We start from the raw sequence: 17,104 nt of genomic DNA, 5'->3' as shown, positions 1-17,104 counted from the left end.
ATTTATTTAAAAGTAATACATTCTTCCTCTTCTCTTCAATGATTACACATTTGCCTGTTCTGGCTTCACTTGTCTTTCCATCTTGTCACTGGTCTTCCTCTCTCTTTCCCTTTGGTCTATATTATTATTATTATTATTATTATTGTTATCACTACTATTACGTGACACCTCCAAGGAGTCCAGAGGCTCATCGAGGGAGGGCACCTACTTCCACAACTCTCTGTCTCCACCATGATCATCAATGATACTGAACCACCACTACCATCATCACCAACAACATCTGCTGCCTACCATCACTAGTATTTTTTGTCTGTAAATTGCATGTGTTTTCAAGGGCAATTTGTCTGTATGTGGGATGAAACACCCACTTTCTGGGAGGGAAAACCCTGCTGCCTCTGTAAGAGATAGGCTAACTCACCTTCAATTGAAAACGCCCATATAAAGATTCCTCTTGTCACAATGAGAATTGAACTCGGGCCTTTTCCAATCAAAAGGCATTGCGTACCCTTTGATTGGAAAAGATCTATATCTATTCATCTCTTTTGGTAGCTAATATTTTTTCATCCTAAATAGATGTTCTTTCCATTTCTCTCTGTATTCCTTGATTCTCTAATTTATGTTATAAATATCTAATTCTTTTCTAATGTCTTCATTTCTTATATGGTCCAATTTTGTGTATCCTTGTTCTTAAAAATCTCATCTCTGCAACTTTTTATTTTACTTTCATCTTTCTAACTGTCCATATTTCTGAACCACATAATAGAGTGAGAATGACCATTACTTTGTAAAATTTTAGTTGAGTTTCTTGTCTTGTTTTTTTATTTCATGTCCTTTTAATTGTTCCACAGATTTTCTGAAATTTCTTTATTTTTTCATCTATATCTTTATCTTTTAGACATGTTAATATGCAGCCTAAATAATAAAACTGTATCATCTGTTCTATTACTTACTGATTTCTATAACTGTTTTTGATCTAACATGATTCTGACCTTTAAATGCCATGACTTTTGTTTTCGTTTGTGAAATTTTTAAGTTGTATTGCTGGCTTATTTTGTTTAATTCGTAAACTGATTTTTGAAGGTCATCTTCATTGTCTTGTAATATAATCTGATCATCTGCATACAGCATTGTATTGACAACAGTTCTTCTGGTTAACTGGATACTTTGCTTTATTGTTATTTTCCATATTTTAATAATCCAATCAATATATATATATATATATATATATATATATATGTATATATATTGAATAGAGTTGGATATAAGCTACATCCCTGTCTGACACCCTGATTTATTTCAATCTGTTCTGTTAATTTATTATCTAACTGTAATTGTATTTTTGTACCTCTATATAAGCTTTGTATAGCTTGTACCAAATGTAATGGATATCCTTGTTTTTTCATTATATTCCATATTTTTTCTCTATTTGTTTTATCAAAAGCTTTCTCATAATCTATAAAGGCCATATGGGTCTCTAAATTACATCTTTTTTCAGTAATTTGTTTTAGACATAAATATTATTAATACATGATCTTCCACGTCTGAAACCATTTTGTTCTTAGAGTAGATTGTTTGCAATATTTCTTAAGTTTTATTCAGGATTTTACTGTAAATTTTGTAACCTGTATTTATTAAACATATTCCTCTGTAATTTCCACAATCATCTGTCTCCTTGCTTAAATATAGGTATAACCTTAGCTTTTAACCAATCTGATGGAACCTCATATTTCTTCCACCAGTTATTTATTAATTTTAATTATGTAAATAATCTCCACCATATTTCCAAAGCTCTGTATTTATGCCATCTAATCCAGTCAATTTTCTATTTTTTGATACCTTTATTGCTTCTTTTAGTTCTTCCAATTTTATTGGTTCTATGTCAGTGCTAATTTCTTCATTATTATTTTCTGTTATTAAATTTGGGTCATACCATAAATTCTTATAACATCTATCCATTGTTTATTAGTACTGTGGTTTTAGCTATATTTCTTTTGTTTTTGTATGTTTCTTCTGTTTCCTTTATATGTTTTTGAAGGAGTGATTTGTATTTCTTTTATTGCATTTTCTCTATCTGTGTTCCAGATTTTTAATGTTTATCTTTTTAATATTTTATTTTCTTTATTAAAGTTTTTCATTCTTCTTCTTCCTCTTCTGATTTGGGCTTCTTTTAGGTAATCTGTTAATCATGATTGATATAGCATTCTAATGCTTTCTTCTTGCAATAGATATACTTTGTGTGCTTGTTCTATTTGTTGTTTTTTCTTAATTTCTTGTTTTGTTTCTGTTATCACGGCTATATTAATATTTTTAGTTTTTAGTTGTTTTACCAATTCTAATTCCTTTGTTGTTATGCTTCGCACATTCCACCTGGCTACTTTTAAAATGTTCGAGATTCCAAATCATTTACCTTTATTCTTTCTTAGTTGTTTTGGTCCGATGAATTTATCAGGCTCACGCGAAACTCCCAACTTGGAGGAACACGGTGTCTCTCTTAGTCTGGTCCCTACCTCTTGACTTGTTCAGCTAGGGAAACCCTACCAGTATCTTAGTTGCCATTGGCATAGATCTTGAGTTCATTGGTGCATGTAAGCCTCCTTACTGCATGAAGTTGGAGATACCATTAAGGAGAAAGTATAACATCATATACATAAAGTATGGAGCTGAGATTACCATCTATTTAATGCCACTTTCCTTCATAATGTGATCCATACAGATGATGATGAACAGTGGAGATAGTGTGCACCCTTCCTGATTTTATGTCAGGCCATTTTCCTCTGTACCTCCTTCAATTCTGATTGCTGATTTACAACTCAAATATTGACTATGTATTACTTGATGTAATGTGTTTTCAACAATAATTGTAGCTTTTTGAATATCTTTGCTCTTGGCACCTTGTCATATGCCTTTTCTAAATGAGATCTACTAAACTTAAAATTCAGATCTTTATTATATACCTGTGATTCTCAGCCATTTGTCTTAAAGCAAAAATGTTATCCTGACAACCCTGTAGTATTACATCTTATTCTTCTCAAAGTTTTTAACATTTCCCTTCTCAGTTATGCATGCATAAATCTTACCTGGAACATTCAGTAGCAAAATTCATTCCCACATTCAGTTTTATTTCCCTTTTTTATAGATGGTACTATGAGAATTGTACTCCAGTCATCTGAAAATTGACTCTCTAACCATAGCTACTGTAAACTTTTATTCCTCCATATTTGATCTTTTCTAGTTGAATATCATTTATTCCAGCTGCTTTTCCACATTTCAGGTTTTTGATAGCCTTATTCTACCTCATGTATTGATATGCACTCCTGATTCAAGCGGTAGAAAATATTCAAGAAGAATATTTTCTACTCCTCTTCTATCACTTCTTGTTTCATTTAGCAATCTTTCAAAGTAATCACTCTGCACATCTAGAATATCTTTATCTTCGGTTTTCATGTTTACCTTTATCATCTCTGACTCCTTTTTCTGACTCCCATTTCGACTTTAACTTTCTAATTTCATCATGGAGTTTTGAATTTTTTTTTATCCTCACAGTCAGCTTCATCACGTACTTCTGGCTGAATCAATCTGTGTTGTCTTCAAAATAATCAAAGTTATCAACTTCTCATTGATCCTCCATTGGTTCTTGTGTTCAAACTCTTCATTTTTTCTTAAAAGATATGTTTTGAGTCTGCATTTGACATCTGAAATCTGTTTGGCTTTAATTTTTTATAAAACTTGCCTATGTATTCTCTTTTCAGTGTGGTGTTTGTATATTTAAAACAAAACTATATATCCATGTGTCCTGAACTGCAAAGATATCACTATCAGTGATAATAGAATCAATCTTTCTATTTGAATTTGTGCATATGCATATGTTTATTAATAATGACTAGTCCATGTCCTGCAAAAACTTACCATCATTATTAGCTTGCTCTTTTCTCTAAATTTTTCCATAACATTGATTTTTCTAGTATTCATTTTCTGCTCTTCTCTTTGTATCTGTAATAAGAACCAACTTTTGCTTTGTGCTAGCTGCCTTCTCTAATGCCTTGAAAAATTCCTTCACTTCTTCCTTAGAACTTTCCGAGTGACCACAGTCAAAAATAAGTCTCAGTGTCTAATTACCCATTTTGACATATTTAGTGTTAAATACTTTTCAACACTTCTTTCCTTTTAACATTCCTTTTTCTTGATCATTATTGCCTGAATATAACATCCTGTATTTATTATTTAGAACTCGCATGTTGACGTGGTGCTCACTAATTCTTCTGCTGGTTGCACTTCTTTTTTGTTGCTATTTCTTAGATAGTGCCTATCTTAAATTCTGGCGATGCTGAGTTGGAGTTTAAGCAAAGGCTTATAACTCTTAGATATCAGTTATTAGAAAAATTACTTTACCCTTTAAATAAATTTGGCCCATATCACTGTGGTATGTTTATAATTTACTGTAGTATAATTTACAGTAATAAAAATATCTAAGAAAAGGAACTATGTGAAAATTATTATTCTTTTTGAGGTAATTTGATTTTTATAATATTGAAATGTATGTGTATTAAACTTTTAAGTTTAAGGATATTGTGATGTTTATCCCCCCCCCCCCCCCCATTATGTGACTCCTGCCTGCAAAATGTGAACTTACAGTACATTACTACCTGTGAAGCTAAGAATATTTTTTTTTCCTGTTTTGAAAGACCACAGTGAGACTGTGGGTCTCTCAGCAGTGAAATTCATCACCCATCTAAAGACAATCTAAAACATCCATGCCCATTGCAGGATTCAAACCTGCAGCCTGTTGACTGGAGAATGTATATGCTAACCTAATGAGAACTTTCTCTTTAGGCCATCCAGGCCTAAAGAGAAAGATCTCATTTTGTTGTACCATATGTACTTTATGCAGAGAAAGATCTGATTTTCAAATCAGATCTTTCTCTATAACCACATTTGTCATAACCACATCCTAATCGCATCTTTTTTTTAGCTGGCATGCTGAAGTTAAAGGCTCATAGGAGACTGAAGTCTGCTTTTTCAAAAATTTCTCTCATTGGAAACAATTTTCAACTTCTGATTGTAATGTTTTGGTGTGTAACCTCCTTCTGCTATATTTACTTTGAAGAGAAATTCATGAAATTCTTCAGTGGCAACATAATCAGCAGCTGCAGCCTCGCCACTCATGTTGAGATTGTGGAATGCATAGTAATTCTTATAGCAGTCGCACCACCCACAACTTACAGCAAAAGGTGTCTGTTATCTTTCATCAGATCTTCATACAAATCTTTTGCCTTTTCTCATATGACCGTCACAGAAAAGACATGTTCTTCTGGTTCTGATATTCAATCCATATGAATCAAATGGATTCATAACTTCCAACTTTGCCTCTAAAGAATGAGATTTCCCTAGGCCCTTTTCTTCATTTGTTCTTTATTCACATTTTTCTTTTCACTCTTAGTTGCCTTTGTTTTTCTTACCAGACATCTTGCTTAAAGGGTGCAGAAATTATTTACAGATTAAAACAATACTGCATAAACTAGTAAGGCAGTAAGGACACAAAATGGACACTAGGCACAGCAAACAAAGGTAGGAAATAAGGTGCAGGTGGGAAAGCTTCCACACATTAGGAAATAGCAGTGGTCCTTATGTACCCTAATAATGAAACTGCATATATGTGAAAATGCAGATAATCGCGTATAACAAGAATTACCTGCAATAACATCAATCTTCCTTTCTCCTTTTTTTTTAATGATATTGAAATTAAAATGATCTTTTTAATATATTATATATTCTGATTGTGGAGATCATTATCCAAGATATATTTGTTAAAATGGTATGTAGGTTGTTTAGTTTCATAAAATTTCTTGTGAAATTGTCCCCAGTTATTTACTGTCTTGACTCTTACAGGAGCTTTTTTGATTGCCCTGGAGTTGATACAGCTTTAATTAGTGAACAGTGGGTATATAACCATTATCGTTGGATTGTATGGAAATTTGCAGCCATGGAGATGTCATATCCACACATTTTTGGAGGAAGGTGAGTTATTAGAATTCTTTACAATATAGGGGAATTTCATGTTTTTTGTTGTTATGAAATATCTCAGTTGATTTTAGTTCCTGTTTTGAAAAAAAAAAAGAAAAAAAAGGCAGACATTGAATATACACAGAATAAAAATGGTAATATAAGAGTTACATATACTTCTTGTCATTGTTCTTCTTATTGTAATTTTCTATGCTGTTCTGTTCTGTGTTGTCCTGAACTTGAATTGCAACTGTTATTTCTCGTGCCCCTGTGCCTCAATTTCTCGTAGTGTGTGTGTGTGTGTGTGTGTAGAGGGTTGTTAACATGGAGAGTTTGCTACAGTAAATTTCCTTCAGAATAGCATCTTGACTACAGAGTTTGTTTTGGACTTTTCAGTAATTTGTTACAACAGTGGTTGCTATAGCAAGAGGCAACTGTATTTCATATTTAAATTTAAACCAACACATTAAGAACTGATGAAAAAACAACTTTAATATTTAACTATGCATGCTAGGTTACCATTGGCATCCTCATCAATTAACCATAAAAGATATAATGTTAATAAATTGAATACATGCACACTAAGCTTAGCATTAAAAATGAAAAGTATTGTGCAGTAGGTTCCATGGTGGTTAGTTCATTTGCTTTGCACAGCCTCACTACCTACTTAATTCCTTCCCCTCTACCCAAACTTTCACTTTTTGCACTCTCTCTCTCTCTCTGTCATTGATGCATGTACAGAAACACCAACACAGATTTTTTTAATGCTAGATATTTTTCATAGTCCTGTGTGTAAACACCACTGTTTGGTCTCTAGATTAGCATGTTTCCAGATTATCTAATCTTTATCCCACTTGTGGTGCTAATGTATGTTATGTAGGTTTACAACCTTTCATAGGTAGAATAATATAAAGTCCATAATATAAAGAAGTAGAACAAGGGTTTGATTTCCATAGATGGTAATGGTGAACCATTACCAAAATAATATTTCTCTCTTCATTTGCTCATATTACTGCTTTTCTTTGAAAATCTAAAAAAATTAATATTATTAAAATGAGCCTGATATATTTATTAAGAATTAGTAACAAACTAATTTAGTATTGGAGTCGCTTAATCACAATCACAAGGTTCTAATGAGCAACTTATGTTGTATAGTACTTATATAGCAATTAATTAAATTTAAACTTCTATTTAAGGTAAAAAAGAATCTAGAGTAGGTGATGATGATAAGCTTAGGAGGCAGCCTGAAGCAATGACATGACATAAGAATCTGCAAGCAAAGGATGTTAGCAGTGCATTGGAGATAGTTGAAGTCATCTGAAGAAAGCGATACCAGACTATATACTCAAGGTCAGGAGGATATCTGGTAGGATTCAGGAATTGTTTGTTATAGTGGATACCTTGTTACAGTGGATTTCCTTTAGTACAGCATTTTGCCTTCAGGGCATTGTCGAGACTTTTCAGTAGTTTATTATAGCGAATGAGTTTGTTATAATGGTTTTTACTATTAGTTAGAGTCAACTAGTATCATTAAGCAGGAGCTACAATACCTCTGACATAAGCTATGAAGTGTGTGAAGAATAAAATTTAGGAAGAAAGACTAATATTATTATTATTATGAGACCTCCAGGGATTCAAGGACTCATCAAGGAAGGCAATACATCACCCACACCAGCTGTCATACCTTTTCTTAAGCCTATTCATACTAGATGCACTCACTACTTCAACAGGTAAACTATTCCACTCACTCACTTAGAATGAAAAATTTTATCAACTGATATCCTATAATGCCCTCTCAAAAGTTTATAGCCCTCTATCATACCACCCTGCTTTCTTCTGTCTACTAATGTCTGCATTCCACATACTCTCAATCTATCCTTGTTATCTACATCCCATAATCCTAATATCATTTTTGTTACTCTTCTTCTTTGCAGCATTTCCACAATTTCTTTATCCCTTTGGAACTCAGGAGACCAAACATGCACACAGTAGTCCAGGTGTGCTCCTATCCAGATCTTGGAACAAAAGGAGCAAAAGTGACTGCAATATCCTTATACTTATATGTCAATGTTTATTTCAACATCAGTTATTCTAAGTTGCATTTGCAATTTTTAGTATGTGACCTTTGAACTTCAACTTTCTGTCCACCATAACTCCAGTATCTCTGGTGTCATCAGTTACTCCAAATATAATCCCACCAGTAGAATATGCTATTCGATATTGCACCATTACAAAGTGCATAACTTTCCATTATTCTTGCCCACACTTCCAACCTGTTCAAATCACCCTGTAAATGCTGTATATCAGTAGTATCTCTGATTATCCTGCCTATCTTTTCATCATCACCAAACAACTGAAGATTTGTTATTCCCTTTCCAATTAAATAACAATGGTTTAAGAATTTCATATGAAGTGCATGTACGTGCACTTGCTAGGAAGTGCGATCTGTATTATGGGATACTTAGAGCAACTTATGAAGTCAACTGCTCTCACTAATCCAAACAGCTATGAAGTAAGCATTCAGTGCCACTGATGCTTAAAAGCATCAAACTAGTATTTGATATGTACCACTACTGCTTCTAAACAAGTACTGCTTTTATTCCCTGTCCCAGGGAATAAAAGCATAAAGCCTAGCCTGGGTAGTCAAATACTGCCCAGGCTAGACTGAATGCAGTATAGAAACAAATAAGTTTTATAATGTTTAGAAGCAGCAGTATGATTAGAAGTAATGAATGAAAACTTTTATCTACTTAACATTTTTCATATTTTATGCTTGAACATAGTATATTCAAATATTATGCAAATGAAAATTGCTTTGTGCAATTAGTAATTAATATATTTTGCTTGGCAGCAAATTATAATATCGCTTTCATCCATATTTTATCTTTAGTTAAGCAAATCATAAACGTTGTATGTGTTACTTAAATTAAGGGGATGTTAAATCCCGCATAGTTTTAAAACCGAATAAGAAACTCAAAGATCGGAATCAGAGAGTTTCTTGCCGATTATAGTAAACTATAAAGTATCGGCGACACTAGCGTTAGCCAATGCAAGTGATCCTAGTACGTAGTACAGTACCAGGCAACTCGTGGCAGAAGTGGAGGAAGTTCGGATCGCTATTCTTAGGCATTTTCCATAACGTAAAAACACATTTCCTAGGAAATGTATGCTGTTATTACATTATGGAGGGAGGTCACTACCCAGACCAGTTTCAGCCTTTTTTGAGGCTTCATCCGTGAGTAGCTAGACCTAATACCAAAGTGTATAGCGAAAAGAATTTATGTACTCTGCGAACGAGTTTTCCAAACAGGTGCAACCATTAAGTTACTTAAGTATAAAGAGCTAATAAGCTTCATTTTGGCAATGAAAACATTACTTAAATTAAGGGGATGTTAAATCCCGCATAGTTTTAAAACCGAATAAGAAACTCAAAGATCGGAATCAGAGAGTTTCTTGTCGAATATAGTATAGTAAACTATAAAGTATCGGCGACACTAGCGTTAGCCAATGCAAGTGATCCTAGTACGTAGTACAGTACCGGGCAACTCGTGGCAGAAGTGGAGGAAGTTCGGATCGCTATTCTTAGGCATTTTCCATAACGTAAAAACACATTTCCTAGGAAATGTATGCTGTTATTACATTATGGAGGGAGGTCACTACCCAGACCGGTTTCAGCCTTTTTTGAGGCTTCATCAGTGAGTAGCTAGACCTAATACCAAAGTGTATAGCGAAAAGAACTTATGTACTCTGCGAACGAGTTTTCCAAACAGGTGCAACCATCCATAATGTAATAACAGCATACATTTCCTAGGAAATGTGTTTTTACATTATGGAAAATGCCTAAGAATAGCGATCCGAATTTCCTCCACTTCTGCCACGAGTTGCCCGGTACTGTACTACGTACTAGGATCACTTGCATTGGCTAACGCTAGTGTCGCCGATACTTTATAGTTTACTATAATCGGCAAGAAACTCTCTGATTCCGATCTTTGAGTTTCTTATTCGGTTTTAAAACTATGCGGGATTTAACATCCCCTTAATTTAAGTAATGTTTTCATTGCCGAAATGAAGCTTATTAGCTCTTTATACTTAAGTTGTATGTGTTACCTCATAGGTTAACCTTTACTACAGCTCATTTATGACAACGTCCCCAGGCCATTCAGAATAACAGAATGACTTTGCTGAACTGTCTACACTTGCACAATTTGACTGCCCAGGCTAGACTAAATTATGCAGTATAGAAACAAATGAGTTTTATAATGTTTAGAAGCAGCAGTGGAATATATGCAAATACTGGCTTGATGCTTTTAAGTATCAGTGGTGCTGAATGTGTTAATAAGTTACTTCATAGCTGTTTGGATTAGTGAGAGGTTGACTTCATAAATTGCTCTAAATATCCCATAATACAAAGCACACTTCCTAGGAATGTTGTCCTACATTCTGGTGGGAATAATCACTTTCCAGACTAGTGTTGATGTTTATAATGAAGGGGATGTTTATAATTAAGGTTGCCAGAAAAATAGCCTTTTGGCTTTTATTCAGTGTTGATGTTTATTAAGGTCTTGTCATTGGGAGGCTAGACCATAGATATACTGAGAGTGGACCTCATGTAGAAGACATACACTCATATTCATAGAAACTGCATCACCTTATTGTCAGATATTTTGTTGCATTGCATCATCTATCATTCTCACTGGTTTGTGTACAATGTAAGAGTTGCTGTTATTGTGTCAGAATTTTTTTATGGTATAAATAGATAGCAAGAGCTAGTTTTCGCATTTTTGTGCCAAGATCACTATGGATAGTTATGCGCAGTTAACACCTCACAGAAAATGTGTGATTCAAGCTTTGAATAGAGAAGGCTATAACTATCATGAAATTGCTAAAAGGGGTGTCCTGTAGCCAATCTACTGTAGCACTGCTGCTGTCGAAAGTGAAGGAAAACATATCTGCTGAAAGGAAAAAAAGGACAGGAAGAAAGCCACTGTCTACACTATGCCAAGATTGAATTCTAAAGTGACTCTGTCTCAAAAATTTCCATGTGTCATCCAGAGAACTGAAGTGGGACTGGGAAGAACAAATGGAAGTTGTGGTAAGCTCTATAACTGTTCGGAGAAGACTCATTCGACATGGCCTGATATGAAGTGCACCCTAAAAAGAAGCACTTGTTAACCATAAAAATGAGATTGGCTCGGTTAAAGAGCATGCCAAATGGACCCCTGATCAGTGCAAAAGAGTAATTTTTTCTAATAATAAAAAGTTTAACCTGTATGGTTCTGATGGCAGACAGACAGTTCAAAGACAATCAGGGTAAAAATTCAACCCTGACTGTCTGGTGTCAGTAGTCAAATTCTCAGCCAATCAGATGATCTGGGGCTACATGTCATATCATGGTATTGTTGCTTGCATCTCACAAAAGGTTCAGTGAATGTACAAGTGTATCAGAAAATTTTAGAAGAATTCCTGCTTACTATTCAGAGACCACTTTACTGTAATGATAAAGTGCAGCATTCAGGATGACTATGCCCCTTGTTATGGGCCAAAAAGTGTAAGTAATGATCTTATAACCCTAAAATGTACCATATGAATTGAATTTAGTAGTTAAGAAGCTTTAATTTTTGTTACAGGTTAATAAGTGGCTCAATGAACATTCAATTCAGCAACTATCATGGCCAGGAAATAGCCCAGATCTCAACCCCATTGAGAATTTGTGGTACCAAATGGAGACTGAAATACACAAGAAGTCCAAAACACTTTGGGAGCTTCAAGAAGTCATTATAATGGTATGGAACCATGAATTGCCATCCATCAGGAAATTGATTTTGTCAATGCCCTGTTGATGCCAAGCTAAGGGAATTTGAATGCCTTTTTGAAAAGGGATAATAACAAAATAATTGTCACAGATAATGAAGGTAATGTAACATTTTTATTTTTGATTAATGTTTAGCTCTTTTTAGTACAAGATATGATATAATTATGAAATGACAACAAATTTGACAAATTTGCAGATATTTCAAAATGGAGTGGACAGTGATATTTTCATGGAAAAACAAATACTGGTATCAAAATTCAGGTTCAACTATAACATTCAAAGCTAAAAATTCACTTTTGCTGTTTAATACTTTGTGAATCCTCCTCTTCCCTTTAATAATAAAGTGAATTTTTAGCTTTGAATGTTAGTAAAACTGCATAGTTGAACTGAATTTTGATACCAGTATTTGTTTTTCCATGAAAATATCACTATCCACTCCATTTTGAAATATCTGCAAATTTGTCAAATTTGTTGTCATTTCGTAATTATATCATATCTTGTACTAAAAAGAGCCAAACATTAATCAAAAATAAAAATGTTACATTACCTTCATTATTTGTGACAATTATTTTGTTATTATCCCTTTTCAAAAAGGCATTCAAATTTAATTACCAAAAAACATGGGTACAGTACATGATGCGATTTCTGAACATGAGTGTATATATAATCCATATACAGTAAGCCCTTGATTTAATGGACTTGGATTTAACGGACAAATTTTTCAGTTCGTATGTCGTGTGAAAATTAACGCCTGTTAAATTTAAAATTCTTTTAACCAAGATTTGTTTATAATTAAATTAACAGGTTATTTTTTATTATTAATTTCCTGTTATTTCTAACAAATTTTGGTGAATAGGCCAACATATGTTGGAAAAACACTGTAGTACTTTAGCTGACATAAATGAGTCGCCACTCATAAAGCATATTCAGCGAATGATTAGAAGGTGATCACATCAATTGCACTGTAATTGGTTCTTTTGTCGTATGTCGTGACTTTCTGTGGCAGTTTTATTACATGTATTTTCATAATTTTAGGGAGTTAATTATGAAAAAAAACAGTAGAATTCAAAAGTTCAAAAAAAACTTGATAGTTTTTTCAAAACAGGATTACCTAAACCAAGTGCCTCAACATTGAACATTAACTTCACATTAACTTATCTAAAAGTGTGTGTAAAACAACTTTTTTGTTATTGCTGTGCTAATATTGATAAAATTGCAGTATAATGTTACAGATATTTTTATTTTAAAAAATTCGCGATTTAACGGACACCCTTTAGCCCCTATTAGTCCATTAAATCAAGAGTTAACTGTATGTTTCACTTGCAATCCTACAATCTTTTACTTTAAGTGCTAAGCATAACGATGGTACTCTGACCTTTTAGTCATAAATCTGTGACCTTAATTGTGTGTTATTGTCATGATATTGTATATTTATATCTCACACACACACACACACACACACACACACACACACACACACACACACACACACACACACACACACACACACACACACACACACACACACACACAGAGGTTACAAAACTTATAGCACATTAGTTCTGTTCATGGGTAAGGAGTTCAGAAGCAGAAGAGAGGAGGAATCTGTGGATGTTTTTTTCTTCAACATTTCTAGATCAATGGTACTTGGAGAAACACATGTGGAAAGCTGTTCCAAAAAGACCAAAATTTGTTTATAATTAAATTAACAAGTTATTTTTTGTTATTCATTTCCTGTTATTTCTAACAAATTTTGGCAAATAGGCCATCATATGTTGGAAAAACAATAGTAATTTTGCTATGAAAAGGAATGAAAGTCGGCAGGATAGTTGGAGAGAAAGGGAACAAGAAGTTGGTTTGAAGTAGGATTGTGAATAAATGTTAACCAACAGCAGCTTACATTTTTACAAGCTTAAAGTGTCCATCAAAATATCTATAAGAAAAGATAGAAATAGAACAAATGCTCCTAAGAAATCAGCTTGGAATCAGCCTGTGAGAAAGATGTTTCATGTTTTTTAATATTTCCACTTACTAGAGATCACAAAACTTATAACTCGACAGTGCTCGCTGGACAAGCAATTAAAAAGAAAGAAAGAGCCTGTTTATATGGTTCTTGATCAGTTGGAGACCATGGTCCTTGAGGGAACTGTGAAGAAGGCTGTTTCTTAATAACAGAGGTAGAGGAATGAAACAGGAGAATGAGAAATTCATTCAGCTTAGAGGAAAGTGGATGAGTGATTTTGGCCAGTGTGGTGGAGCAGTACCCACAAAAACAGAAACCAAAGCAGAAACAGAATGTTTGTGACAAAATGATTGGAACAAACCTGGGAGTGAGTGATCATCTGTTTAGCAGACTGACCTCTTTTGGATAGTATCAAGCACTTTTAGGGAGATTTTTTATGTACTGTACTATCCCAAATGTGAGAACAGTATTTTAAGTTTGTGTGAATTTGGGATTTATATAGTGTGGACATGTGTAGGCAAAAAAAGTAGTCCTCATTGAAACAGGAATATAACATTTTAGATTCTTATATATAAAAATGAGAGTATGCCAGAAATATAATAGAAATGGGTTGTGATAACATTAAAGTTCACTAGGCTGTCCTCATCCCACTAGAGAATAGCAGACAGACCATTGTATGAGACATCAGTTATTGAAGATCTTGATCAGGCTTGGATCATTTTGAGCTCTACAAGGTTTGTAAAGTGAAGAGGAAGAATGCAATAGATTGTCATCAGCAAACTATGGATAGCTTAGAGGTTAATGAGAGAGGAATCATTACTGTATAGGAAGAAGAAGAACATGGGTGAAAGTATAGAGTGCTGGCATTGGTGGGGAAATCTGAAGAGGAAAAAACATTTTTTTTCCTCTTCAGGTAGGCAGGTAAGCTATAAGATTAGTAGCTTAGTAAGCAAGTAGCCATTTATGTCAGAGGAAACATGCAATTTTTCCAAACCTTTCCTTGGCTTATGTCCATATTTAGTTATACAGTTAGCTAAGAGATCTGCAGTGAAATGCAGGTGGTAGAATCCATAGTGGTGATCATTATTTAATTAATAGGCTTCCAGGTGGTGAAAAAGTTTGTTATGATCGTTCTTGTTGATGAGAAGTTGGTTCGGTATGTTGGAACTAGACAGTGAATGAATGTTGACTAGCAGTTGTTTATGGGTTTTTGGGAAAGAGGAAGAATGGTGCCAGCCAGTTTAGTGGAACAGAACCCATGAACATATTGTAGAAGTGGCATAAAGCAAAAATTATCTGCAAGATAGCGATTAGAAGACCAAATCAAAATATCTTGTAAATACCTAGTGACCACACAGGTTTCACCAAACTTTCCTTTAGCTTGGATGAGGGTAAGGTGATCTCAGAAGGGTACACATTTCAGACAGAACAGCCCTGGACTTTTATATTGACCTAAGGAATATTAATAGAAAATTATAGAAATGACAGCCCTACACAAAATCATGTAGAGAATCATCAGTACAAAAACAAGCCTTTTAATGATCAATATCACAATCCTCAACATCAGAAGTTTCAGATCAAGTGTGAAGCACTATTATAGAAATTATAGAAATATATGGAAGTTAATGTTATACAATATAATAAGCTTTAATATAAGCTTCCTCATCATTCAAGAAATCCATTTCTCTTGTTTTTGAGATGTGGAATCTTTCCTAAGAAATTTCTGATAATTTCTATTTGGCCATTCTGTGAAAATAAAGCAAGAGTCATTTCCATTCTAATTTCCTCTCTAATAGGCTTTGTCCAATTGCACAGAAACTTACTTAAACCAAATCTACATATACACTAGTCTGCAAAGTCAGCATAATTACATTCACCATGTCAACTTAGCCCAAACAAAAAAATCACAGGCCATAAGCTTATTCTGCTCAACCATGACATCAAAGATGAGGTGACAGCTAGTTCAGGATCCTGGAGAATGCCAGGAACTTGACAGCCTATGCACAACATGGAGCTCTACCAACTGGAAATGGGAAACTGGCTCTCTTTCAGAACAGAAATCAAGCAATGCCTTATCCACTGGACAAAAGAAGAAGGTGACAGACCCTACGAATGGCTTTTCTCTAATCCTTACAAAGTGACAACTACAATGAGAGGTCTACTCAAGTAATCCCAGAATATCATTCAGCCTATACCAGAAGTTATAAAAAAAAGTTGCAGAAGAAGATGACTTCTGATCTTTGATGGACAGAGAATAGAGTTCATGCTATATAGAGATTTTCCAGAACAGTTTGTTGAGTGCTAGATTATATTTATTCCCCAAAAGGATAGAGACCTTACAGACATATCAAGTTGGAGACCCATATCTCCTCACCAATATAGAACTCAAAACTGAGAGTAGTACACATGGTTCCTATATGTACTACCTCAATATCTCCTCACCAATATAGAACTCAAAACTGAGAGTAGTACACATGGTTCCTATGTGTACTACCTCAATTGTTTTAAGGGAATGTGTGTGCTTGCTTGACATATATAGATACTTATACTTGCCTACACATGTAGAAAAATATAGAATTGTATTCAAAAACTGATTATGTTTCATCCAATGTAACATGGATATCATCAGGGAGAAAGACTGGTAACTACATTAAAAACATGACTCATTCTTATGAGTCATGTTTTGAATGATTCATGTGCTTATGGCTCATATCTCGATAGGATTGCGTTTGCGAGTTAATAGAATTATGCTATTAGAGCTCAAAGGAACAATTATAAAAGTTGCTTAGATTAAAAAACGATTAAAAAACATTTAAAAATATGAACAATTAATAGCAATCACTTCCTAAAATTCAGAGAATGGCATGTTCGGAAGATTATTTTTATTTATTTATTTTATTATATTTTTATTTTATTTTTTTCTTTATTTCTTCATTTATTTCTTTATTAAATATTTTTTAATAAGTAGCAGACTGGAAGTGTCTAATTATAGGCCAGTTTGTGTGTCATCAGTAGTTGTTAAGATCTTGGAGAAATTACTTAGGGACCGTATACAACATTGGGCAGATGAGGGTAATGTTATCTGTGAGTGTCAACATGGATTTGTGAAGGGGGCACTCTTGTTTTAGTAATATGCTAGCCTTTTATAATAAAGTTACAAGAGCAGTAGATGAGGGAAAGGCATATATTGCCATTTTCTTGGATTTAGTGAAGGCATTTGAAAGGGTTCCACTTAAAAATTGCATTAACAGTACAAACAGAAATTCGAAAAATTGCTTAGCAATTTTTCGAATTTAGCAATTTTATGGAATAATTACTCCATAATTCAA

The 17,104-nt window shown here is 33.8% G+C and overlaps 1 protein-coding gene across 1 annotated transcript in view; it reads left to right on the top strand.

Moving 5' to 3' along the window:
- Positions 1–17,104, top strand: part of LOC150100122 (breast cancer type 2 susceptibility protein-like) — a 244,572-nt gene that overhangs the window by 21,039 nt on the left and 206,429 nt on the right. The window contains exon 3 of the mRNA XM_090402598.1: positions 5,887–6,015. Coding sequence (XP_090258724.1) covers positions 5,887–6,015 — 129 coding nt within the window. The remainder of the gene's footprint in view (positions 1–5,886; positions 6,016–17,104) is intronic.

This window comes from Typopeltis vanoorti, chromosome 13, assembly GCF_054136105.1.
Source record: "Typopeltis vanoorti isolate ZY-2024b chromosome 13, IOZ_Tvanoo_1.0, whole genome shotgun sequence".
Classification (NCBI taxonomy): domain Eukaryota; kingdom Metazoa; phylum Arthropoda; class Arachnida; order Uropygi; family Thelyphonidae; genus Typopeltis; species Typopeltis vanoorti.
This window is presented reverse-complemented; position numbering and strand designations above follow the sequence as displayed.